The 27,814-nt window shown below is 36.6% G+C and overlaps 2 protein-coding genes and 2 long non-coding RNA genes across 7 annotated transcripts in view; 1 reads left to right on the top strand and 3 right to left on the bottom strand.

Annotated features, from left to right (window-relative positions):
* Positions 1-27,814, bottom strand: part of LOC148682295 (uncharacterized) — a 560,329-nt gene that overhangs the window by 352,029 nt on the left and 180,486 nt on the right. The gene's annotated exons all lie outside the window — the stretch shown is intronic.
* The window catches only part of znf1117 (zinc finger protein 1117), a gene marked incomplete in the record, with an annotated part of 481,533 nt that overhangs the window by 218,860 nt on the left and 234,859 nt on the right, over positions 1-27,814 (bottom strand).
* On the top strand, positions 431-20,777 carry LOC141381818 (uncharacterized). Of its 4 annotated transcripts, none has more exons than XR_015484175.2 (4): positions 431-664; positions 802-951; positions 18,697-20,375; positions 20,419-20,777. XR_015484175.2 is itself a non-coding variant. In XM_087250339.2 (3 exons), exons 2-3 carry the CDS (start codon positions 867-869, stop codon positions 19,671-19,673), a joined length of 1,062 nt encoding a protein of 353 aa, XP_087106465.1. In that variant the 5' UTR covers positions 431-664; positions 802-866; the 3' UTR covers positions 19,674-20,777. The 4 variants fall into 4 exon arrangements, 2 of the variants coding, with proteins under 2 accessions (XP_087106465.1, XP_087106464.1); XR_015484174.2 differs by having other exon boundaries at positions 431-470; XM_087250339.2 differs by having other exon boundaries at positions 18,697-20,777.
* LOC148682302 (uncharacterized) lies at positions 15,924-27,679 on the bottom strand. Its single transcript, XR_015942881.1, has 2 exons — positions 27,213-27,679; positions 15,924-24,851 (listed from the first exon to the last, which is right to left on the bottom strand). It is a non-coding gene; the product is annotated as an uncharacterized LOC148682302 (long non-coding RNA).

Below are 27,814 nucleotides of genomic sequence, written 5' to 3' on the forward strand. Positions count from 1 at the left end.
TTTTTGTGAACTGCCCCTTTATTGCTTCTGTAAGTAAAGGTAAATTAAATATTATTACTGAAGATATTGCTAAACAATGGCAGGAAACGTTGACCACAGATAATAAGAGACAACAATTTATGTGGAAAAAAGGAAACTATATAGGCCTATGAAGATGTAGAAATAGAAAAGAAGAGGTCATAATTATGAGGATGAGATTTGGACTCAGATATTAATATGAAAGTAATGTGTTAGACATATACAAATCATCATAAAGTGGATTTAAAAAGTTAAGATGATATTTAGATTTAAGGTTTGTGTGTGAGAGAGCAGATATAGTGTAAAGTGAAAACTATGGGAGAAATGTACCAATAAGTCATGACTGCACCTGGAAGTGGCAAAAAAGCTAAACAAAAAAGACTTTTATTTTGGCGTCGCGTGTGACGTCATCAGGCGGCGCCGCTTCAGCGCTGTAATTTAACAGGAGAAAGGTTTGTTTGAAAACGTTTACACAGATATAAACCGATTAAAAGTTAAGGTTCAAAAGTTTTAGGGTTTTATACGATGCTATATTATGTTCCTGCTTTTGGAAATATTATTTTAACCCTTTATACAACTATTATAGTATTTTTGTAGTACTATTTATTCTCAGTAACCGAAGGCTGTTGTTTGAATTAACAGAGAAGTGTGTAATAAGTGTTTTAATGAAACGTTTCACCTGATTTCTTTTTTGTTAATTACTCTCATATAAAGAAAACATTGAAGCAAGTGTTGAATAGAAGTTATTTTGTTTCTGTTCATTGATTTATTAATTTTAAACAGGATTAAGTGTCCAAACGCAAAGAAAAACTCCTGCTGAAGCGACTGATCTCCACACTGTTATAAAGATGGCGTTTATTAAAGAGGAGTGTGAAGATGTGAAGATTGAAGAAACATTCACAGTCAAACGGGAAGATCTGCTGGAACAAACAGGTTAATTTTCATTCTTAAACACCAACTCAGTCATTTGATCCTCATTCAGATATATTTTAATAATAAGAATACTAAATTAAATCCATCTTGCAGCCCTGAGTGTGCTGCCTTGTTCTCCTAAACGCACATAAGCATTCATTAAAAGACAGGAATGAGCTTGTTTTTTTTTTTTTTTTTTTACTTGTTCTCGTGTTTTTTGTCATTCATTTTATGTATTATTAGTCCCCATTTTCTCTACCTTATCAAGTTTATTGCTTTTCTTGTTCTCCTGCTGTTGGTAAAGCATCCTTGAGCACTGGCAATATATAAAATAGACAAAAACAATAATTTAAAAAAGTTTAACTGAGCTGAAAATATTTGACCTACAGTATTCTCATAGAAGATATCTGCTATTACAGTGATAGTGTTGGCTTAGTACTTTCCATTTGCATATGTCACGTTGATCACAATTCCCTTTTTTCATCAACTTCTTTATGGGTGTAATTTTTGTTACTAGTTCTCACAGATAGTGTCTAAGTTAGAATTTTATCATTATTATAATAACTAAATATCAGGGCTATTGGGTTTAACAGGGTTTCCGTGGGGTCTTAAATTCTAAAATCTAAATTTTAGGCCATAAAAAGTCTTTAAATTTTTTATTCAAAAAGGCCATTTTAACTCTATCATAATGGTTTAATTATTTTTCTTACAATAACATTTGTTTAAATGTGCTTCATGTGTTTACTGCTCAGGACACTGACCTGGAAAGTTTGTTGTGGATAGATTTAGCTTATTATAGTTTTTAAAACTTTTAAAACATTTGTTCATTTTTTTATTTTAAAGAGAGTTTATTTTGGAAAACAGTGTGTGGATACAAGTAAAGCTTGCTTGTTTTTACACAATATTTAAAATATTTTGCTAAGAAATGTGTAAATATTGTATTATTAAATGTTTTAAATGATTATTATTTTTTGATAGGGCAAACAAAAATAATTTTCACCTGGGCCATTTGAAAAAATTCTTTAGTCTTTAGCCCTTTATGAGTCTAAAAATTCAATCATAACTATCTTAAAAATATGTCTTTAAAAGTCTTACATTTTGCTTGGTGAAACCTGAAAGACCCTGGTTAAAAGTATGTCAAAAAATGTTAATTTCTCTTTGTTTGCCAAATTGTGTATTGTGGCAAAAATTGTAAATAAGAGCAATTGCACACTGGATAATTGTTTTCTTTGGTGTCAAACCAGTAAAATTGGTTTTGCCCCATTAAGTTGTTTAAATAATGTTTTATCACAAAAGGATTACTGTATTTGGAAAATGGAGCTCATCAATACTTTTATCAGATCTTAAAACACACAGACATAAAGAATCAGCTTATGCCTCTAAACTTTGATGAGTTTTTTTCCCCTACAGTGCATGCTGGGAACTATATATGAATGTTTTATGATTGTCTTAACATGCTCTGCAGCCAAAAAATAAAAAATCTCTAACCACTGTTGAGATAGATATGCTGATTATTGATGTCTGTGTCTCTAAAGTGATTCAGATGCTCAATGTGTTTTAATATAACACCACAGCTGAGGTCCATTCTCTTGAAAAACACTGAATTTGGTTTCTGATAGGATAAACCATCAATTACACATAATTTGGACAGTAATACATAATCTCTTATTGTTCTTTTCAAGAGTAAGAATCAATACATGGTCAGTCAACCTGATCATATTTGCTCACTATACACTTGTCATGGCAAGCAAAGAAATTGAACATTAAATTTCATCAAAGAGTCCAAGTAAATCAACCACTTTTCTCCACGAAGGTGAAATCAGGGGAAAAAAATAAGTTTTTTTTTTTTTTTGTAAAATGTAAATAACTAAAACAGTTCATTCTGAATAAATCTCATATGGACTTCTGTTTCTCCTTATTAACAGCAGGTGTTCATCATCAGTGCTCAATCAACACTTAATTAACCCCATCATTGTCTCATTAACTTTAACTCTGCTGCTGAGTAAATTTTTCTCTATTTAGAGAGGGAGCAAATATTCTCTGAACTGAGTAAATTTTACTCTGAGGATTTTCCTGTGAATTAATAAATCGGTTGATGGAAAGTCATGATGCACATAACTTTTGAAATAAAGGCATAAAAACATGCGCATAACTGAGTTGGATAAACTTTTTATTCAATAAAAAAGCTAAACCTACCTAAACTACTCAAGCACTTTTGCTGAACAAATTCCAGTATGAACATTGAAAAAAGGTTTGTTATATGAGATCATATGATATGGCAGCTCGATTATGGGAAAAATTATAATCAAGATTATTTTGGTCATAATTGTAATCACAATTATTCAAAACAATTATCAGTTGAAGTCAAAATTATTCACCCTCCAGTACAATTTTTTTGTATAAAAATCTTTCCCAAATGATGTTTAACAAATTCAGGAATTTTTCACAGTATTTCATATAACATTTTTTTTCTTCTGGAGAAAGGCTTATTTGTTTTATTTCAGCTAGATTAAAAGCAGTTTTTAATATTTTAAAACCTATTTTGAACGTCAATATTATGAGCCCCCTTAAGCAATATATATTTTTGATTGTCTGCAGAAGAAACTACTGTTATACAAGGACTTGCCTTAATACCCTAATTAAGCCTTTGAATGTCACTTTAAGCTGAATGCATGTATCTTGAAAAACATCTAGTAAAATAAAATGTACTGTCATCATAGCAAAGATAAAAGGAATCTGTTATTAGAGATGAGTTATTAAATCTTTTATGTTTAAAAATAGGTTGAAAATAAATCTTTACATTAAACGGAAATTGGTCGGAAAGGGTCGCTAATAATTCAGAAGGGCTAATAATTCGGATTTTATCTGTATATATGCACAGTTATTTTCCTCCTTGTAAATGAGGAAAGGAAAATAAATGTAATAGAATAAAAATATGAAACAAACTTTAAGCATCTTCACTGTAAGAAAAAAACTTCAGCTACAAAAGTCCTGCAGTCAAGAGCAGTGAGGCATTTTCTCAGGCGGCAGCAGGAATATCGCACGCTGTCACTTTAGGAAAAGTGCTGCTCTGATATGGTTTCTCTTTCGCGTGTCTTTTGATTCTCAGCTTGTTTGTTTATTACACAAATGAGGGTTAATATGAATAATCACTAAACACCACGCTCTGACACAAATGTGCATGTATTTGACCATTAAAGCGCTCGCATTAAGATGGCGTTAGATGTGTGTGCTCTGCTCGTCTCTGAGGCTAAGCACGTACACACACAGAAGCATGCGGTCTCGATTGTGCATTTTTAAAATATGAATGATTTGAACGTACATCAATAAATGATGCTCATCCTATGCTGCAAACGTTACATTACAGCACATTCTTTTAGTCATTTTCACGTGGAACTGAGCTTTGCAGAGCAAAAAATGTGTACAACTGGAAAGGGGGCTGTATATGATGCAATAATCATTTATCTCGATTAATGTATTTTCATAATCATAGTAAGCTAAAATCAAAATTGGATTTTTTCATCATATGATGATGAAAATGAGTGTGAATGGACATCCTTGATTCATTGGATAGAAACGCGGATTTATTCACATATTTTTTATGCAATATTCCAGTTTTGCAAATAAGTCACACAAAGAAGTCATGTACGAGAATGGCTTGTCCTTCTTTAATGAATAATGAGCTTTAATTCACAGACCTTCGACAGGTACTGTAACTAGAATAATGGGGTCATTACTCATTCTAAAAACTATATTTAGCACTGCTTACATTCTTATTATTCAAATATGTTATATTCAGTCAACTTTTCCACAACACACATATTGAACAACAAATTAACACGGTTCATAGCTACAGACATACTCACACCCCATAAAGAAAAATAAATTAAATAAATCAATCAATCAAAATATATAAAACAAATTAGGGATAAACTCTCACTTAGGATATAATAACCCCTGAGCGTTCAATGTAGGATAGGAAAGGCTGCCAAACCTCATAAAAGTTTTTTTTGTAGAGCCTCAGATGGTGTAATTAAAGTGCTCGAGTTTAAGATGTAATAACACTTGTAATATCTAATGTTTGTTTGATGGCGGGTTTGTTTTATTGCACCTGAGAAGAATCTGGCGTTTGGCCAATAAAGAAGAATAGTCAAGGATTTCTACGTGATTAAATGACAGGTACATTCTTCTGGCACTATACCAAAAATTGAGGTCAAAGGATTAGGATTAATATTTTTATTACATTTAAATGAAAATTATCTAAAAATATTGGTCCAAAATCTATGTAATCTAGGGCATCCGCAGAACATATGATCTGCTGGCTCCAAACCACATCTGGAGCAAGATGAATCTGACCCTGGATACATTTTTGCCAGCTAGTTCCCAGATAGGTGAAGCCTATAAAGCACCTTAAACTGAAGAACACCATGTCTAATACATACAGAAGATGAGTGTACCAGTTCTATGGCATATTGCCAGGCTGTATCTGATATTTCAAATCCCTGTTAGTCTTCCCATTTTTGCTTTATATGATTTAGGGAATGGGAGGCAGTTCTTTGGATCTCTTCATATAACATGGACATCATACCCCTTTGATATGGGTTTATATTTACCAATTCATCTATCCAGCATGCTTCTGGTTGGTTCAGTGAAGGAGAGAAGTCTTTTTTTTAACAAAACTACGGACCCCAAGGTACCTAAAAAAATTTGACTGGGTAATCTCAATGTCTGTTCTTAACTGTTGAAATGAGATAAATATGCCATCTTTAACAGGCCCTTAACAAAGTTAACTCCCTTCCTAGACCATCATTGGAATGCTGAATCTATAAGAGAGGGAGGGAATAACGGATTTAACAAAATGGGAGCAGAAGGCAATGCTTGTTTATTATTAAAGTGAGGTCTGAATTGTGACCATTTTCTGAGTGATCCATTAATAACTGGGTTTTTTGTAGAATTTTGTTTACTCACTGGAATCGAAGCACAAAGTAGTGAACATAAAGACACTGGATTAGACGTGTGCTGTTCCATCAGTAGCCAAAGTGGGGCCTTATCATTACAAATGTTGGAAAGCCAGAACAGTGTTTCTATAATCAGTTTGTATATATTGGCCGTCCAATAATAGGATATATGCCGAAGCATGCTAATAGGACTTTTAATTTGCCAGAAACCTGGGTTAAGCTCTTCCGGTAAACTGTATGCCAATGTAAAACACTGTATTTTTAATGGCTATGCCATACATAAATTGTTTCGATGAAGTGTATTTTTTTTTGCTTGTAGCAAGGATGAACACAAAAATCTTTTAACAGAGGGCTGTTCAAAGCCTAAAAAATACACACATTGTTGAAAACCCTGCGAATCCAGACCTTATCTATTAATGATTAAGCATGGACATTTAAAGGACTAGTTATCCTTGCGCTTATGCGTCCACAACTTTACATTATAGAAAATGTGTGCAGTGTACGTTACCTTATGGAGTCACTCTCTTGGCATTGCATATTGGGGATGCATAAAACCCTGGTATGTGCGATTCTTTCTTATTCAAAAGTCCTGTCCTTAATCCGCTGGTCAGGTAATCAAAATGTCGGCAACTTGATGTTTAACTATGGGTGGGTCGCGGGTAGATAAGATCAATAGCCATAATTACTCTCATTTTAAAAATCACGCGACCATCATCTCACAATGTTTAATAATAAACAATCCTATTTTTTATTAAAACAAAAGGGATTTAGCACTGACCAGCCAATTGCAGAGAAACAAGCAACCATTGCGGCAACTGTAGCTAGGACTTTTTCCAAAGCTCAGCTCTTCTTTTTTGCACTTGATTATAATTACTTGATTAAATACAGCACTGAAATTAACAGGCATAAATGTTTTTGAGCGAAAAAGTCTATTTGTAGGATATCTGTAAATGCAATCAGAGCCAAAGTTGTGTTGCCTAATAATTATATAAATTCTAATAAAATGAAAGCCAAAATAAACAATTCATTGCATTTTTCGTTTGATAAAAATATACAGAAACGAAAAAAACAAAAAACAACGGATATCTAGTTTGTATTATTGTGCTTTAATATAAATAAAAATATGCTTAGTCCATTTAAGCTTAACGGCTATATATGCCGCCAATAGACAAGCCTTTAAAAAAATTATTATTTCACTGTGTACTGGATTATTACTGATATTTTACAATAAAAACTAAATGTAGCATGTCTCCCTGTCATTAAAAACATGCAATTCATAACACACTAGAGCTGTTGGCCTATATGCAGTGTGTAATCTTTCAGGGTGGTGTTGGTTACTGCACACCACCTTATTAAACTCCCATACCTCTGAGGGAGATTGTTACCCGGTTTTAAAAATAAAAGGCATTTTAAAATAAGAACAAGTAACAAATAAGTCCCGTGGACTTTAGCACCTGTTATCTTACCAGTGCATGTAGAGTGTATAGCGCTCTTGTAGCGCATCTCATGTGCCAGTTGGTGTGAGAGAGAGTGCGTGCGTAAAGAGCTCAAAGCCGACATATAACCAAAAGCAAGATCATATTGTTATAAATATTCCATTAACAATACTTATCGAAATTTTTATACATTTACATGGTGTTTATTGAGATTGTGTGATCTGTATAGGCTGTCTGATCTATACAGAAGCCAGCCTGATTTCATCCGATCAGCGCGGTTCAAACGAAGATCAGTGGTTTTTACGTGCTTTGGTGGTTTGGCAGGTTTTTACATCCTTCATACATGTTGAGAGATCGAGTTAATCGACTTGATAAGGGAATATGTCTTGACAATCCACAAAGACGTGACTTAGTAAAGCGTGGAGTCATGTAGGATTTTACTTGTTGCATTAGTCTGAAAGTAAATCGCTTCGTCAGGCAGTGGTGGAGTAGAGTATTTGCACCAGCTATTCGATGCATGCCCACAACTTTATGCATTGGGTTAAATTAGGCTGTCCAGTCTTTGTGTTCTGTCCGTCACTACCAGACTTAAAACCCAGACAGACAGTCAGGTAATAGAGAGTGAACCAAATCGCACTGGTGCAATTATAATGCATCTAATGTTTATATATATATATATATATATATATATATATATATATATATATATATATATATATATATATATATATATATATATATATATATATAATTAAAAAAAATCTCGATATAATTCAAAATTAAATTGTCTTACAACGTAAATTCGAATTAATCTAAAAAATCGCTTAGCCTTAGGAACAACACTAGCTCGGCATATACCCTATAGTAAAATAAATTTGGCATTGCCAATCCACCCTCTTCCTTCTTTCCAAGAATTCCTTTCTTATGTGAGGAAATTTCTTATCCAAGAGAAATGTAGAAATACAATTATTCAACGCCTTGAAAAATGACTTGAGATTAAAAACAGGCACGGTCTAAAATAGAAACAGAAATCTTGGTAGTATTGTCATTTTAATGGAATTGATCTTCCCAGCCAAAGATAAAGAAAGAGTTGACCACCGCGTCATGTCTCGTTTAGCTTTGTCTGAAGTTGTTTTAAAATTGAACTTATTAAAAATTGAAATTATTATTGAACAAATCCTTATATTTAAATGTCACACTCACTCCCAGATATACCAATGTATCAAGACTTACTGAAAATGGAAAGGATTGGAAGGACATTTGCTGTGCTCTATCATTGATGGCAGGGCCGGAGTGGGACTCCTTTTCAGCCCTGGAGTTTCAAGCCTCACACCGGCCCACCTCAGTTCACGACTGACTATATTAAAACAAGGTCATTTCCAATGCAGTTTATAATTACACTATCACATCTTTTTTTGAGAAAACAGCTGCTTTATAGCTTCAAATGTTCAACAACCCTAACAGTATTATATGTCTTAACAATAATAAAAAAATAATAATAACATACTCAGACGAGGATCAAACCCGGATTGGCAGCGTCATAATCTAACGTGCTATCCACTGTACCACAACAGTTGTATGTTGTAGAGTGACTCATCTGAGTTATATCATCATTAACCTGCAGGCTGGTTATATATATAAAGAGCAGAGCTGTGGTAAAATAATGAAAAAGAAGACTGTGATCAAGTAAATAAATAAATTAATTTAAAAAGTGTGGCTGCTAAAAGCAACAGATTCTGGAGCTAGGGACACCGGCCCTCGCGGCCAAAAACGAACCGGCCATCCGGAAATTCTCCCGGTCCTCCCGATTAGCCAATCCGGGCCTGATTGATAGGGAAAAGGAGACACTTTGCTAGATTGACTTTATCCGGAAACATTTCCAAATTCTGAAATGATTGTAAAAGCTTTTGGAATACAAGTATCTGGACTTGACAGAAAAAGATGATGATCATCCGCATATAGCAGGAGCTTATGTTCTTGTCCCTCTCTGAAAATTCATTGCAAGCCATCTGAGTTCCTTAATACAGTTGCAAGAGGTTCGATGGCAATGTCAAAGAGCAGAGGGGACAGAGGGCAGCCCTGTCTCATTCCCCTAGAGAGTGGAAAGCATTTAGAAATTATGTTATTTGTTTGAATGGATGCTTGGGGCCTGGAATATAACATTTTAACCCAGGAACAGAATCCAGGGCCAAAGCCAGATTTTTTAAGCGTTGTAAATGAATAGATATACTCTATTCTTTTAAATGCCTTATGGACATATAAAAAAAAATGTTGTTATTTTTAGTTATTGGTATTATTTTTAGGTGAATAAATAATATTTAATAAGTGACAAAGGTTGTAAGATAATTGTCTCCCAACTATAAAACCAGTTTGATCTGACAGATTTTTCTTTCTCATGACAATTTTAGTTTCTCATGACAATCTAATTGCCAGCACTTCAGCCATGATCGCAGCAGAGTTAGCTGATCAAACGATAAGATAAGGGGAGTGAATCCGAGAAGAGATTCAGCACTACCTTGCACAACAGGGGTGTAAGCTTGGCAAAGAAATTTCTCATAAAACTCGACTGGGAAGCCATCAGGGCCTGGTGCTTTTCCAGTATTCAATTTTTTGATTGCATTTTTGATTTCAGACGGTGTTATAGTTCCTTTAATGCCAACTTATCTGAATTGTTGAGGGATGGTAATTCTGAATAATTAAAAAAGCTCTTAATTTGTTCAGTTTCGTTTACCTCAGATAACTGCAAAGAGTTTCATAGAAGCTTTTAAATTGATCATCAATTCCCTGTTGATCAGTAATAATACTGCATAATCCTTACTAACTGCTGCTATGAAACCAGCTGCTGAGGATTGTTTCAGTTGGTAACACAATAACCTGCCAGCTCATTTCCCATGTTCATAATGAATCTAGCATGATTTTACGTGGAGATCCTCTGCATTTTTATCTGTTAAGGAGTCATATTCTGCTAGCAGAATAAGTCTTTCTAATGGAGCTTTTCGGAAGGTGATGTTTAGGGGAGCTGATCGATTGTATTAATTTTATTCATAATCTCTGTAAACTGTTTTGACTTTCTTTTATATGCACTAGCTTAAAATGAAATAATCTGTCCTCTTATATATGCTTTGAGTACCTCATAGGATGCGATAACTTATCTCTGGGGATTTATTTGTCTCAAAGAAGAAATCAATTTGAGGATCAATAAATTTTACAAAATTGTTGTCTGCCAAGAGTCTCGAGTTAAACCGCCATGTACGTTGGGGGATTACAGTGCCTGGAAAACAGCTTTAGTGAGACTGAACAATGGTCTAAATTAACAATACTACCATAATCTACTTCTGACATTAGGGGAAGTAACTGTTTGTCCAGGAGAAAATGGTCAATCCTGGAACAAGTTTGGTGCACTGGTAAATAGAAGGAAATTTGCTTGGAAGATTAATATTTAAATCTCCAGGGCCCGGTTTTTCAAAAGTAATCCACTAGGATTTTGGATAAGGGATTGGATCAAATCTTGAAAATGGGTTTTTCAAAAGAAAAAAACGGATTACCTGATCGGATTAGATCACGTAATCTAATCTTCGTTTTGATCTGGATCAAACCTTTACTTTGGGTTTTTCAGACCTTTTTTGTAGGATTTGGATCACTTTGATCCAAAAACCTGGATTAAACTGATCCCATTAGAAGAGTGGATTTAGTGTGGATTTTATGCCCAAAATGTAATGAAAACTTTAAAAATGTATTAAATAATACTATTTTTGGATCATGCAGTATCTTACGAGATATACTATTTATTCATAAGGTTTTAATTTTATTTTTTCATCTGTCAGGCTATAGTGATTATTGGCTTTATCATATAGGCTATCAGTATAGGCCTACAGCAAACAGCTGTCAAAATTGACCAGAAACAATACACTTTATTCTGTCACTAATTGATATATATATATATATATATATATATATATATATATATATATATATATATATATATATATATATATATACACATTACAATGGAAAATATTTTTGTTTTTAGAATATTTATTAGTGATGCATGCAATGACTACCGAATAACAAAAAATGCAAAGAATGGCAATCGCTGATTTTTTTAAATCACTTTCAACAATTGCAAAAAGAGACTGAAAGGGCAGAAGCACAGCTTCGTCTGGCAGAGAAACAACTGACTCTAACCAAACTGCAGCAAACCAAGGCCAATGACTTGAGATTCACCTCCTAAAGGCTACGCTCAGACAAGCTACTCTCTCCATATCAGATGAGGAAGTCTGAAATTATTGTGGAGTTTTTGACATTAAGTCTTTTTTTGATTTACATCTATATTTGAAACTTATTATAAATATCCTCAATGTACAGTGTTGTAGGTCTCAGATGAGTGAACTGCTGAAATAGGATGGGGTGGGGTTTTTCTTGTTTTTATTATTTATTATTATTATTATTTTAATAATTATTAAATTATTTTTAGTTTTCATTTCAAATAAAAATAAAGTTATATTGGCCCCACGCTGGCTATTCTACTTGTCGCTCTTTACATATCTATAGTTCTACATTGTGATGTCCTATCCTGTTTGAGCACTGGTTATCCAGATTTAGTGATCCTGAAAAGTTCCTATCCGGATCAGATCGATCCAATCCGATGTTGTTTTGAAAAACTGGCTCAAAAAGTAAGCTGGATTACGTGATTAAGGATCACAAAAACAGAATTACTAAATCCGGATAAATTTTATCCAGATTAAACGTTTTGAAAAACCGACCCAAGAGTCACATACAAAATATGCCTGAAGGAAGGAGTTGATAAATTGTGCTTGCCAACTTTATGTATTACTCGAAGAGCTAGAGCGGTCCAAAATAGGGTGCAAAACACAATTTAAATCGCCTCCTAAAATTAAATTGTGTGTAAAGACTAGGCAAAATTGAAAATAAATCACTGAAAAATTTTACATTGTCCCAATTAGGAGCATACACATTGGCCAGGACCACAGACATGTTAAAAGTTTAGATTATATATTTGCCATTTTTATCCAACACATTTGACTCCATAACAAACTACTTTCTTATGTGTGAGTACAGCAACATCCCTACTTTTACTATTGAAGTTAGAATAATATATCTTTGTGTATAGCCTCCTCTATTAAGTTTAGAATAGTCTTTTTTCAACAGATGTGTCTACTGTAAATATACAATATCAAATTTTAACTAATTAAGATATGCGAACACCTTGTTTCATTTCACTGGGTGATTTAGCCCCTGCACATTCCAACTGGTAAAGTTTGTCTTTACTCCATCCATTTTATGGAGGGCTGTCGAAAACATTTATCAGGAGTATCCGAAAGGTCTGTGGGTTTTGTATGTAGGGGGATGTGTGGGGGAGAGAAAGGAGAGGGAAAAAGAAGAAAAAAAGGGCTGATTGTAAATACACTTATAAACACGAAACAAGACAATATTGAAACCTTGCGTGTAAACTTGCACACACTTCCAGCTACTCCCACTCTTAACTAGCTTACCATGTGGGACCTCACATTCAAAACAATTTGCACAGTTCTTGATGTTTTACTACAAAGCTACCCTATTATTGACTAAATATACTTAAGAACTAGAAATAACAACAATAAACATGCAATAGTGGTAATTTAAAAGTTAACCGTAGAGTGACATTAACATTTGTATTGTCTTTGACAGCCCAGTGTACTGGCGTGATTGCCTTCATTTCAATAGCTTTCTTCAAAATATTCTCTTTTTTGGAAAAGTAGTGGCATTTAATTACGAAGGTGCGTGGCGGTTCCTTGTCGTCCACTGGTTTGCTGCGTAGAGTGCGGTGTGCCCGGTCCAGAAGTAAAGTCTTCTCCAGGTTCAGGGTATCTTTCAGGAAGCCGCCTACAAATTCCGTCACGCGTCTGCTGTGTTTCCATCTTTCTTTAACTCCCGTAATGTGGAGATTTGAGCGGCGAGACCTTTGCTTAAGATCTTCAATTCAGTCCCTCTGCAGAGCCAGCTCCTTTTACACGATACTAAACTCTTTTTTCAGGGTAGTAAGAGAGTCGGAGTATCCACCCAACACAGACTCCAGACCAGTCACTCGCTCTTCCGCTGCTTCCACTCTGGCGTTAATGTGCTCCACAGCATTGCATAACTCTGCCCGAAGCTGGTCAGTTTAATTCCAAAGTTCATTTGACTGTGCAATGGCCTTTTCTTCAATTTAAGCAATCAAATCGCCCTTTAGTGAATCAATAGCTTGACGGACCGCGTCGTTATCACTCGCCGGAGCTTTCTTAAGCCTGGTTTATACTTCTGCGTCAGGAGACCGGCGTAACCCACGGCGCATGCAACGCGCGTAGCTGTGCATTTATACTTCTGCGCGCTGTCTCTGTTAGTCTGCATTAACACTTCCGAAACGCTAGTTGGCAGTGAGGTGTAAATGTTTCTCTGTGTCTAGTTTCTTCTCTGGTTTTTTGCGTTTCCTGAACACTTCCGGGATGTAAAAGTGGCTCAAACTCGCTCATTTTGAGGCAGGAACCGGCGGACGTGCAACAACTTTAACTATGAGGTAAACACAAAACAAAACTTTCCATCCGGAGCTCCTTCACAGGACTCCACAGCTTGTAAACAATCGCTCGCGCCATTCGCGCGGCTCTCGGTCCCGCCCAGACTCGTCAACGCTACCAAGCCGACCAATCACAGAGCTTACGCTACGCGTCGTTGCGACGTGTAGTTACATTTGTTGAGAGGTGCACGTCAGTGACGGCCACGGCGAAGGGCTATGCGTCAGCGCCGTAGCATACGCCGGCGTTTGACGCAGAAGTATAAATCAGCCTTTAGATACAGCTTGCTCTTCAGGGTTAGCATTAGCATAAAGGCTAGTAGCGGATTTAGCCTCCCTACAGTTGCTTCGGTTTACGCTCAGAACAGCTAGACTCCGACACTTATAAACACTTATTTTCCAGTATAGGTAGGTTTAAGGTAATAGTATTTAGGATGAAAGCAATATAAAACGAAATTAAGTTTCACATGAGGACCTCAGCAGTTTGCGTCTTTACATGGCGCAGCTCTAACTGGAAGTCCAAACAAACAATATAACAACAATCACAATGAAAAACAAAACACTTAGCACTTATAACTCAAATGAAAGTGAAAGGAAAAAACGCAAATGATTCAGGCCAGCAGATTTGTCACATTTGAAAATGGGGAAAAAATAATGAATAATATTAGTACAAGGAAAAACAAAACAGGAGAAATAAAATGAGAATTTGGGGAAAGAAAAAAAAAAACCTTTTGCTTCTAACCCATGAAGTTAAGGGGACAATGGAAATGCGAGGGGAATGGTGAATGTGGAGGTTTGGATGTGAAGGTTAAGGGCGTCTACGACCCCAGCCGCTGAGTAGGCTACTGACTTCATGCCAGTGAGATGAATCGGTAAGATGATTTTGTTCCAGACACACTGCTCTGAACTCTTTGGTGATGCACTCATTCACAGACATCACAAGCACTTCAGTAACAAGACACAGTGTTTCTCACACCCAGTCGTTAAGTTTTTCACTGCTCGTCTCAACCCGGTTTCTCTACTCGTTTCCCCGCACTGCAACATTTCAGTTAACTTCTCTTTATTACGCACACCACATAATGCTGTTCTCTTTAACTCTCCTCCTCTTCCTTTATTCTCTGACCCATTTCCTCTTTGCCATCCCATGGGTGGAGACCAATTAAACAATGTTGACTGTCGTCAAAGAAAACACCAACAATCATAAATGCATGATTATATACTGTCATGGCTTTGCAATCCTTAAAATTTTGTTATAATCGAGGCCAATGGAAAAAAAACAGCCATGAATATAAAGAAAAGGGAGTAAATTTGCCCAGAGTGTGGTGATTTTTTTTATATTTCAAAGTATTTTCCCAGAAAATGTCAAAATAAGATGTCTCCAAATATCAGTCCGTTTGCTGAAACTCAGAGAAAGTTTTGGCCAAATTAAGCCTCAAAATCACCCTAGAATGGATGAAAATAACCCAACAGCACACAAGGGGAAAAGTGCACATTCCAGCCTTTATGCAGATGCTGTACAGATATGTCTCATGTCTGCGAGGCAAATATTCAGCTGTTTGGTCAGCTGTTACCCCAGAACGTTTTTTCTGATGCATTAACCAGTCAGGCACAGAATTAACAAGTATTCTCTGTCTGCTTAACACATTAAAAAAAAAACATTTTGTTGTAATTGTAAATATTTACGAATAAAAATAGGCCATTTACAGCTTTCAAATCTGTCTAATTAACATGACCGAAATGACTTTTATGATTAATTATGTCAGGAAGTCTGAAAACTGTTTCAATTTACTATAACTTCTATGTTAAGTGGCTTTGACATAATTTACATAGTAAAAGCACTAGATAAATAAAGATGAATTGAATTGATTCTGCTGAAATGTGTACATGTTAATGGACCAAGCAAAATATGATTTGATTTATTCCAAATTTAATGTGCATCAAAATTACAGTGTGTGTAGCCAATGTTTCCAGTGTCTTTTCACTTTTCAGCTTTTGATGAGAATTTTAAGACTTAATGTGTGAGGGAGCCGTAGGTGAAGACATGGAGGCGGATTGAATCCAAAAGCTGGAGGTTTATTAAACAAACAACTAGCATCAAACAAAGGCAGAATCGTGATCATGAACCGGGCAACAACAAGCAAACAAAAAGGCAGTCCGAAAAGGCAAACAAGGCAGAGTCCAAAATCCAAAAACAGTGGTCAAAAAGAGCAGGCAAAAAGGTCATAACACAATGGCAGAAATAGCAGTAGGAAAACGCTTAGTAGGCAGTGAAACTGGCAATACTTCACAATGAACACACAAAAGCAGTAGCTGCGTCCCAAATCGCATACTTATGCACTATTCTACGCCATTTTGTAGTATAAATAGTGTAAGTAGTGTGTTCACGCTGAAAAGTCTAAAAATAATAAGTGCACTTTAATTACCCGGATGATGCACTCATTCAGCCGCTAAAACGAAGTGTGTAATGATGGACACTTCACACACTCAACTACCGCAGGTTTGCTTACGTAGCGGAAGGGGCGGAGCTATCGGGCACACATGTTGAATAACTTTATTTATTTTGGATGGTGAAAGCAAAGTGTGATTATAATGTGATTATATAGTGATTATAGCGCCTCCCGATGGTGAATGCGGTCATACTCACGGCAGGTATTATCTGATAACTCGGTCGTTTATTTCACTGATTTGGTGACCGTCAAACGTCATTAGAGAAACGGTTTGAATTTGTGCTTAGTAAAACAACATTAGTGTGCCATTTGGGACGCCACTACATACATATACTATCCTGTTGAGTGTGTAATTGCATAAGTACATAGTGCATGAGTGCATAGTGTATAGTGTGCCATTTGGGACGCAGCTAGTGTGCTTAAATATGGTGGCTACCAGGAAGTACCACAGAGGAAGTACCCAGTCAATATTCGGGAGAGAGCTCCCTCTGGTGGGCGGATGAATGGTAAGCTGCCATATTCGTTACAGAATCCCCCCCTCTATTAACACCTCCTGGTGTTCTTCTCATAGGTCTACCCCTTGGACGTGGTGCAGGGCGATCTGAATGTCGCTGGTGAAAAGGCAGGGAAATGACAACGTTTTTGTAAGGCAATTGTTAATACAGTAAGTTGACCACTGAGTGAGTTCACCATGGTTCCATGAAATGATAGGATCATGAACGGCCAACCAAGAATGGCCCAATATCATTTGGTACTTGCATGAAGGGACTACATAGAAGGTGATGGCTTCTTTGTGAAATAGTCCAATTTGGAGAGACACTGGTGCAGTGGTAGCAGTAATTCCAGAACCAATAGGGCTATTGTCTATTGTGGTTATGTTGATTACTGGGACACAGGGAGTTGTAGGAATCTTGAGTTTGTCCGTGAGTTCTTGATTGATGATGTTAACCACTGATCCAGAGTCTACTAATGCTGAAATACATTGAACAGCAGTATCAAATTCAATTCTGCATTCCAAAAGAAAATTTTGGCGATGGGAAATTTCAGTGGTACTCACATGATATTGTGGAGCATGGCTCTTCTTGGTCTTGAGAGGGCATGCAGCATTTTGGTGATTTTCACCTCCACAATAGTAGCATAGATTCTCCCGCTGCCGTCGTTCTCTCTCGTTGGAGGAGATGCGGGTAGAGGCAATCTGCATGGGTTCTGGGGCATCATGACTTGTCATGGCAGGTTCAGATTTGATTTGTAAAACCCGGCGTGAGCGTGGAGTGTTGCGCATAAGATTGTCTATTTTAATGGCTAAAGTGATAAGCTCATTAAAAGACAGATCAACTGCTTTGCATGCTAATTCAGCTTGTAATTGTGCATTCAGTCCTCGTTTAAATACAGCCTTGAGAGCCACATCATTCCAACCGCTTTGTGCAGCTAGTGTTCGAAAGTCAATAGCATAATCTGCAGCAGTGCGGTTTCCCTGTTTGAGATCTAGTAATTGTTCAGAAATGTCTTGTCCTCCTTCAGGATAACCAAAAACTTCATTGAGTTGAGAAATAAAATGGTTAAACGAAGACTGTACATGTAAATCACTCTCCCAAACAGCTGAGGCCCAGTCTAAAGCTCGTCCGGTTAATAAGGACATCATTACAGCACATTTCTTAGTATCATGAGTATAGGTTTTAGGCTGACTAGTAAAAAAGACTTTACATTGACGAATGAAGCCACGACAAAGTTCTGGCGAACCATCAAATTTATCAGGTAATGCTAGTCTTACCGGTGAGCTTTGAGGAGCAGGGAGAGAATGGATGAACTGTGTGAGACGGTCGTTGGCCTCCTTTAGATGCATCAACTGTTCCTGATACCCAGATAGCATTTCGCTTTTATAATTGAAAGCTGCTTGTAAATTAGAAACCTCCGCTGGATTGATGTTAGGCGAAGTATTCTGTGAGGGAGCCGTAGGTGAAGACATGGAGGCGGATTGAATCCAAAAGCTGGAGGTTTATTAAACAAACAACTAGCATCAAACAAAGGCAGAATCGTGATCATGAACCAGGCAACAACAAGCAAACAAAAAGGCAGTCCGAAAAGGCAAACAAGGCAGAGTCCAAAATCCAAAAACAGTGGTCAAAAAGAGCAGGCAAAAAGGTCATAACACAATGGCAGAAATAGCAGTAGGAAAACGCTTAGTAGGCAGTGAAACTGGCAATACTTCGCAATGAACACACAAAAGCAGTGTGCTTAAATATGGTGGCTACCAGGAAGTACCACAGAGGAAGTACCCAGTCAATATTCGGGAGAGAGCTCCCTCTGGTGGGCGGATGAATGGTAAGCTGCCATATTCGTTACATAATGAAAACTAATGTTTTATTTATTTATTTCAGACCTAATTAAAGAGAATGAGGAGAGTAAAGAGAAGGAACATCTTGTCAAAATTGAGGAAAAAACTCATTTACAGACTGATGGTATTTTAAAAAGGAGAGACAAGAATCATTTTACCTGCACTCAGTGTGGGAAGAGTTTCACCCAATCATCATCCCTTAATCAACACACGAGGATCCACACTGGAGAGAAACCATTCACATGCACTGATTGTGGGAAGAGATTCAGCAGATCATGGCACCTTAATCAACACACAAGGATCCACACTGGAGAGAAACCATTCACATGCACTGATTGTGGGAAGAGTTTCAGCAGATCATGGCAGCTTAATCAACACATGATGATCCACACTGGTGAGAAACCATTCACATGCATTCAGTGTGGGAAGAGTTTCTGCCGATCATCGTCCCTTAATCTACACATGAGGATCCACACTGGAGAGAAACCATTCACATGCACTCAGTGTGGGAAGAGTTTCAGCCAATCATCAAACCTTAATAAACACATGAAGACCCACACTGGTGTGAAACCATTTACATGCACTCAGTGTGGGAAGAGTTTCAGCCAATCATCAGACCTTAAACAACACATGATGATCCACACTGGAGAGAAACCATTTACATGCACTCAGTGTGGGAAGAGTTTCAGCCGCTCATCACACCTAAATGAACACACAATGATCCACATCAGAGAGAAACCATTCACATGCACTCAGTGTGGGAAGCGTTTCAGCCTATCATCATCCCTTAATCTACACACGAGGATTCACACTGGAGAGAAACCATTCACATGCAGTCAGTGTAGGAAGAGTTTCAGCCAATCATCAAACCTTAAAAAACACATGAGGATCCACACTGGAGAGAAACCATTTAGATGCACTCAGTGTGGGAAGAGTTTCAGCCAATCATCACACCTTAATAAACACATGATGAGCCACACCATTCAGAGTAACCATTCACTTGCACTTAAGCCGCGGTAACACTGGACTTTTCTCCCCATAGACATCCATTCACAGCAAATTCATTGGTGTTAAATTTCAAGTGTTGTGGTAATTCAGAGTAAAGTGTTAAAATTTTAGAGTTAGATAAAGGTAAAATAACCCTCTCAGCTTTAGAAGCTGATTTGCCTCCTTGTCATACAGAGTAACATGTATCTATCTTGTATTTAGGTAGATAAACCCTTGTATTTGATAAACTAATCAGAGTGTCTGATCTCGCCCTACACCCTCATTCACCTGGCCCTTAAATTAGTCTATTAGTTTAGTCCACTAGGTTTAAGCAAAACCGCAGGTTTGCTTACGTAGTGGAAGGGGCGGAGTTATCGGACGCACATGTTGAATAACTTTATTTATTTTGGATGATGAAAGCAAAATTCTCCTACGAGAGTGATTATAGTGCCTCCCGAATGTTACGGCAGGTATAATTTGATAGTTCGGTTGTTTATTTCACTGATTTGGCAAGCGTCAAACATCATCAGGGAAACGGTTTGAATTTCCATTTAGTAAAAAAAACATTAGTGTGCCATTTGGGATAACACTACATACATATACTATCCTGTTGAGTGTGTAAGTGCATAGTGCATGAGTGTACAGCGTGCCTTTAACACGCAGCTACAGACATCAAGAATCAGGATATGAACCTCAACCGTGGTTGCTAAAAAGAAAAAAAGCTGCATAGTTCATGCCGCAATGCATGCTGGGTGCCAGCATAGTACAAAGCTCCCAGCATGCATTGCAGCATAAATAAATTATGCAGCTTTATGTTTTTACAATGGGAGACAGATCTTTTAGCTCTATGGCTCCAAGGCTATGGAACTCACTTCCAGTAGATCTTAGGAGCAGTGATAGTCTTCACAATTTTAAATAAAGTCTAAAGAATTATCTTTTTAAGCAGGTTTTTACTTAACATTTTTTATCATGTTTTTATTATGTTCTTTTATATTTGCTATTGCGTTTTAACTTGTTTGGTCAATGATTGTTTTTAGTAATGTTTATTTTTTTTGTTTGACTACTGATGCTTATTGTAAGGCGACCTTGGGTGTCTAGAAAGGCGCCATCTACAAATAAAATTAATTATTATTCCAATCTCTTTCTTTTCCTTTATTTTGTTTTGTTTTTGGGAGGTAATGTTTCAGTAGTGTTTGGTTTTATTCTGGGTTGTTTTTTTTAATTGATTTTTATTTATCTTTTATCACATTCTCATTGTGAATGGTGTTTTTAAACCTGTTAATAAGTCATCAGTTGTTGGAGCTTCAATGGTTTAAATTATGTATATTATGTATGTCTTACACATAATTAATATGATACTGAATCGGAAAACAAGCAGGAGAAGATGGCTTTGATATCATAAATAATCTCTTCAGACTGACATATAATTTTTCTTTTGGCTTTCTATGCTATATGTATAACTAGTATGATTAACACTAAAGTCTATAGCAGCTAAAATAAAATATATTTTATAGCAAGAAGTTGAAGAGCCTGACTAAAGCAGACTCTGTCCTCCATCATGGTGACTTCAAATGAACAACAGAAATTTCATTAAGAGCTTTTGTTCACATGACAGAAATCAAGTCAAAGGTCAGTAATAGGTGAAGCTCCATGATAAGTTGTTTAATGTGATGAGTTGTTTTAAAGATGTTGAAAAATAACATTTTTTATTGTGTAATTAGTTTTATTTTTATTGATCATTAGTTTATTTGGAGTTCTTTTTTTCTCTGTTGATTTCATCTTTGGTTTTGGCTGTAATTTGTGTTTTTCTTTCCAGTGATTCCGCTGTTAACAGTTGTTCATCAATAATTCTCAATCCTCCTTTAATTAGACACTTTATTGTCTCATTAACTTCATTACTGAGTGTTCAGCCCTCTGTAGTGAGGACACTAGTGAGGATTCTGCTCTGGGATTTAAGGCTTAAGTGTGTTTGAATGAAAAATAAAGACTATGGGATTTGTTTTTAACAGAAATATTCTGGAAACTGAATTTACGAATGTAAAATGTTGAAAACAGCAGATTACTGGCAACCACAGCTGCTAGTATTTTGACATACATTTAACAGATATTTTACACAATAATTTTGCTAATTAACACTCTGAGTGTTAAAAATTTTAACACTTTCAAAAGTGTTATTTTAACACTTTTATAGTGATTCCCATATAAACATTGAGAGAGTGTTAATTTTAACTCTAAGGTAGTTAAATCTACCAAATCTAAAATTTGCAGTGTGAGTTCGATAAAAAAATACAGACTGTGGAATGTTTTTTTAACAGAAGAATTCTGTAAAATGAATTTATGAATGTTAAAAACAGCAGATTACTGGCAACCACTACTGCTGGTATTTTTGCGTAAAATCAAAAAATGAAAAAAACAAAAAAAGAAAAAAAACAGCAAAACGTTTTTTGTGTTCTAAGTCCAAGATGAACTGAGAGTATTTGATGTTATACTGCATTTTCTTTTGTTTAAAGGTAACTGTAGTTACTAATGCAGTCAAAATCTGTTTGCTAGTTGCAATCACACATGAACATATTATTGCATCTAAAGACTTTACATTTTTGTGCATGTAGCGGCTACGTGGAGTAACAGCTGAGAGGCTAAACCAGAGACATGTTTTGTAACGCAAACATCAAATGTACACAAGGCAAGAAGTCGTTCCAATGTCATCACTCGTTTATTTTCCAATATAAAACATACCTTGATCTTTTGACAGTGTAGACTTTGATTCAGGCTTAAGTTTGATTTCGTTTGAGTTTGTTTGTCTTTGTTTGGTCAACAAAGAGTACCGCGTCCCCGTTCACCCCCTCTCTCTCTCCTTCCTAAGTTGTGAATGAACAGGTGCCACCTATAAGCGCACTACGTAACCCCGGTGACCCTCCACCACAATCATGTGACACGTTAACCATTTCATGTCTACTACAATCCAGCCCCTAATTATTACATAATAATTACATTAATATAAATAGAGACATGAAAACATTCAAAAGGGAAAATTCTTGATCCTTCTTGCTTCAAGGGAAAACAAAAAGTAAAGTGTTCATGTTATATCGTCCTCCGTTTCTTGTAGAAGACAGAGTTTTGTTATTGGTCTGTCGAGACAGCTGTATTTGGTCTTCACTTGTACATGACGGACAAATCCTCTTTTGTCAGGAAAGGTTTGAATTATACGTCCTAGCGGCCATGAGTTCCGAGGTGCTGTGTTGTCAACTAGAAGCACTATGTCTCCTGCTTTCAAGTTGCGCTTGACTTTTAACCATTTTTGACGCTCTTGAAGCTGTGTTAGGTACTCCAGTACCCACCTTTTCTAGAACAAGTCTGACATGTACTGTACTTGTCTCAATCGTTTACGAGCATATACTTCGTCCTTCTTAAATTGTCCTGGTGGTAAGGATGGAGAAGTCCTCAGAAGTAGCAGATGATTCGGTGTTAACGCTTCTAAATCCGTTTGGTCAGTGGATGCTTTCGTTATTGGACGACTATTAATAATAGCCTCCACTTCACACAATACCGTTTGAAGTCCTTCTTCATCCAGATTCTGCGACTTCAAGGTAGAATTTAGGATTTTTCGCACAGATCTAATTAATCTCTCCCAAACTCCGCCATAATGTGATCCAGTACGGGGATTAAATGTCCACTTGATACCTTTCTGCAGAAGAACATTGTTGATCTTACATTGATTCCATTCCTTTATGGCAACTCGTAGTTCTTGTCCGGCTCCAACAAAGTTCCTTTCATTATCTGATCGAATTTCCTGCACTTGACCACGTCGTGCAATGAAACGGCGAAGTGCATTTATAAAGGAATCGGTATCCAAGGAAGGTGCTACTTCGATATGTACTGCTCGAATGGCCAAACAAGTGAAAATAACTCCATATCTTTTCACTACACTTCTTCTGCTTTTTACATTAAAGGGTCCAAAGTAATCTACCCCTACACGTGTAAATGGTGGTTCATTAGGAGTGACTCTCTCCGATGGTAAATATCCCATCTGTTGGCATCCTGGAAGTGCATTCAACCTTCTACAAGTAACACACTTTGACAATACTCTTCTTATTGCTGTACTCACACCAGTAATCCAATATTTCTGCCGCAATTTTGACAGCATATAATTGCGGTCACCATGACCTACTTCTTTGTGGATATGTTGTGTTGTAAAAAAATAAATGAGTGAAAAGAAGAGAAGAACCCAGTCCAGGAGACTCGAAACAAGCAGAATTCCTTTGAGACGTGTTGGTTAATCTGCAGTCATACAGCGTCTTTAAGATGTCCGTGTCCGCAAGAGCCTACTAGAGGTCCGCAGTCTGCAAGTTCTTTCACGAGTCTCTCACAAGTCTCACACAAGTCTGAATTAGTCTCAATTAAGACAAAGATTTCATGGCTATATTGTGTTCTTAGGAGGAGGGGATATAGCTAAACAAAGCATGCAAATTCAGTATTGGAGTCAGCATGGCATAGGTGTTAAAAAACGGCCCAGCTACTGACCACACAAGTTAATCAACATAGGGTTTCTGTAGCATAAAAGCAACACCCGAAGACAAAGACAGAGTCGTTTAAAGCATTTGCATCACTGACTTAGCCTGTAGTCAGAAAGATAAAAGGTTAAATGTCCCTCCTAGCTGGGATGTTAATGAAATTATATAATTAAAAACCAAAGAATATAACTTTTCAGTTATACATAGATTATTGTTCATTTGGAATTAGTTGATAGAAATTTATATTTCCACAGTTCCCCCTTTGAGAGTTATTTAAAAACTCTCACAAAAAAATATAAATTTATAAGCTTTCCTAAATCCATTCAATGGCTTCTGTTTGATAACAGAAGCCCCATCTTCCAGTCATGTAACTTGGAAAAAGTTACAGGCACATTTAACTTATTCTGTGTCATTTCAATATCTACGTAGATGTAAGTGTAGATTTATTAACTGTTCACACGTTTATGACAATCAGTTGTAATGTCATAAATCCTACATGATGACACAAAAAATCATGTAGTTAAACTGCAGATCTTCTGAAAGTCCATGGCTTGTGAAGTGTTCAGTCTTTTGTGAGGTGTGTTTCTTGTGGTTCTTCTCCAGCACAGAGTTGATCTGATGACTTCCTGTCATTCATGGATCTCCGTAGTGATGCTCTGGTTCAGAGTGTTTCTTCAGAAGATGCAGTGTTTGTGTTTAACTGCACACAAGAAAACAAGGAAATAGCAGACCAGCAGTATTCATGCATAGACTTGTATGATCATAGTTCGTGTGTCTAGTTATTCAGGTGATCGTATAGTGGTTATGTTAAGTTGGTGATCGTATAGTGTTGTGTATTTTCTGTCTTCTAATCTTAAAGTTATGACACCTATAAAACAGTGAGGTGAGGATAAATGGGGAAAAAGGGAGTCTTCACCACAGGGTGCGGCCCCTAAAGCCTGTTGCTTTCAGTTCTGCCCTGGGCTCCTCACTGGTTTGTGTGTCCTGTTCTGTCCCTGAGTGTGGTGGGCAAACTTTAAGATGTGAGACACAAACTATCATTCAATAAATATCAGTCCTATCAGACATCATAACATTGAATGGGTAGTGATTGGAAAATGTGTTAAACACATTCAAGGCTGTAAGTGGACTTAAATAGAGTTCCCTAATACAAAGGAAGAAGTTTCCTTTGTCTTTTTACAAAGAGTCTTTCATCTTAATTGTAAATGAACTGGGACATTAAGCACTCACAGCCAAAAAATGGTTAGCATCTTTGTGGACAGCTCAATGGATTTAGTGATGAGGGGAGAGGTATGTTGAGGGCATTTAGCAAACTGTTCAGAAGTTGATTTACCCTGTTCATCTCTTTAAAGTTCTTTTTATTCTTTCTACACTCCCTCATCCAATGTCCTTTTTTACCACAGTAATGACAACAGATATTTTTCCTAAGACATTTGTGATTTGATGTCTTTTCTGTGTTGACCTTAGTGGCGGCTGCTTCAAATCTGACTCTGTCTTTGATATGAGAGTCTCTTTCCCACAAAGCTAAACTGTTCAGATTATTTCTGAGAGTGGTGGAAGACCAGGTGATATTAAGAAATGGCAAAGCTTGTCTGTATTCAGTTGCAAGGCCATCTGACCAGATGCGGACTAGGGGTCCCTTATCATTTAGCACACTGTCCAATGTATCAGCTAATCCACTGTAAGTTATGGCGCATTGACAAAATCTCTCTGTGAATTCATTCACAGATTCATCTTTCCTTTGCACACAACAAGTCACTTTTGACCAGTCGATCTTTGGGCCAACAATGTTCTTTAGAGCTTTCAAAACACCCTCTCTCAAATCATCCTTACTGGCATGTTGTAATTTAGAGGTCACAGTATGCTCAAAACTGTTGAATTCAGATTCTGTTAGAATTTAAGACATTAGCTGGGTGACTTCTGTTAATGACATGTCATAAAGACGCATTTTGCTCAACAGTGCTCTGCTAAACTCTGAAAAATTTGTGCGTGCTGATGGTAAGCTTTGAGACAGTCTGTCTATTTCTTTAGGTCCTAGTGTTCTGGAAACTGTTTGAATTTGAACAACAGAAGTGTTGTTGTGTGAACTCTCAGTCCTCTTAGATCTTCTGGCACCACAAACCTCCACTGAACCTATGAGCAAATCACTATCTGACTGGATGGAAATGTATGTTTCAGAGACAATTTGTAAGTCAGGATGTTTATTATCAGGCTAACTAACCTCCTCAATGTCAGTTTTTGATTTCTTGAGGTTCAGTTGTTTTGTTAATGAGGTTATCTTAGCATGAAGCTCTTGGATCTGTTTTTCTAATTCTGATTTAGCTTGAGCTTGTTGTTTAGCTCGAGATAAACTGAATTCTCTGTAGCAGCAGATAATGCCTTTTACATTGTTTTTGCGAATGCATGCATCAAGCACTTTCTTGCATTCATCTAATGTCCAAACATTATCTGGGTCAATGCTAAATTTCTTTGTCAAATTTAGCCTGACTGACTCTGTTATTTAGTCCATGTGCTGTCGTAGCAGCGATTTGAAATCCTGATCTGACAACAAAGGAGTTGTTAAACTACCTTTTTCAGTTGTAGTGATCAGTCTTGTATTCTGTCTGAACATTTTGTGAGCTTGTTATCACAAAGTAAAAATACTTAAACTTTTCTGATGAAAGTGTAGTAATTTCTTCTCTGGCGAAACAGAGGGTAACAATATTAGCACATGTTGCTAAAACTTCCTGCCTGAACAAGAGATAACATAAATTAGCTTGTATCGCTAAAATTAAACTTCTCTGGTTGAACAGAGGGAAAAACGAAATAAAAGAAAAGAAAATAGCATGCAAGGCTTTACTTCTCTGTCTGAACAGAGGATAACTTTTTAAAAGAAAAATAGCACGTAAGGCTTTACTTCTCTGTCTGAACAGAGGATAAACTGTTACTTCACTATTGAAATAGAGGATAACTTTTTGTTAAACAAACCCTGCAGGTGTTTGTTAACTTTTCTCTGATGGAGCAGAGAATAACCATGTGTATAGACTGGTCTGTATGGTTCTTTTGATAGAGTGAAACTCACCAAATTGAGGTTGAGCTGAAAAGATTCAGTCTGGAGTGATCTGATCTTTGTATTCAGGTCTTCAATGTTCAGGGTTGCAGTCAGCAAATAGTTGAGAATTTGTGACGTCCGCTGAGTGACTTCAAATTGCCATTGAGCTGAAGATTCCGTCTGAAGAAGTTTTCTTGATCTTGAAGCTTCAAGTTGAATTCCAGGAAGATTTCAGTCTTCTGTGGCAAATTGTTGAGAATTTGATAATTTCAGTCTCTATCCGGCTCACGGCACCAAGTTGTTGTAAAAAAAATAAAAAAGAAATGAGTGAAAAGAAAAGAGAACCTAGTCCAGGAGACTCGAAACAAGCAGAATTCCTTTATTGAGACGTGTTGGTTAATCTGCAGTCATACAGCGTCTTTAAAATGTCCATGTGTCTGCAAGAGCCTACTAGAGGTCCGCAGTTTGCAAGTTCTTTCACAAGTCTCACACAAGTCAGCAAATAGTCTAATGATTTCATGGCTATATTGTGTTCTTAGGAGGAGGGGATATAGCTAAACAAAGCATGCAAATTAAGAGTTGTGGTCGGCAGGGTAAACTGCTTTTTCCGGCCTGATCTTATCATGTTCTGA

Source organism: Danio rerio, chromosome 4 (assembly GCF_052040795.2).
Source record: "Danio rerio strain M-AB ecotype USA chromosome 4, GRCz13ab, whole genome shotgun sequence".
NCBI lineage: Eukaryota > Metazoa > Chordata > Actinopteri > Cypriniformes > Danionidae > Danio > Danio rerio.

Coding starts and splice junctions, on each gene's coding strand:
- LOC141381818 (XM_087250339.2), top strand. CDS start 867: ATGGCGTTTATTAAAGAGGAGTGTGAAGATGTGAAGATTGAAGAAACA. Junction 952..18,696: donor AGATCTGCTGGAACAAACAG/GTTAATTTTCAT, acceptor TATTTATTTCAG/ACCTAATTAAAGAGAATGAG.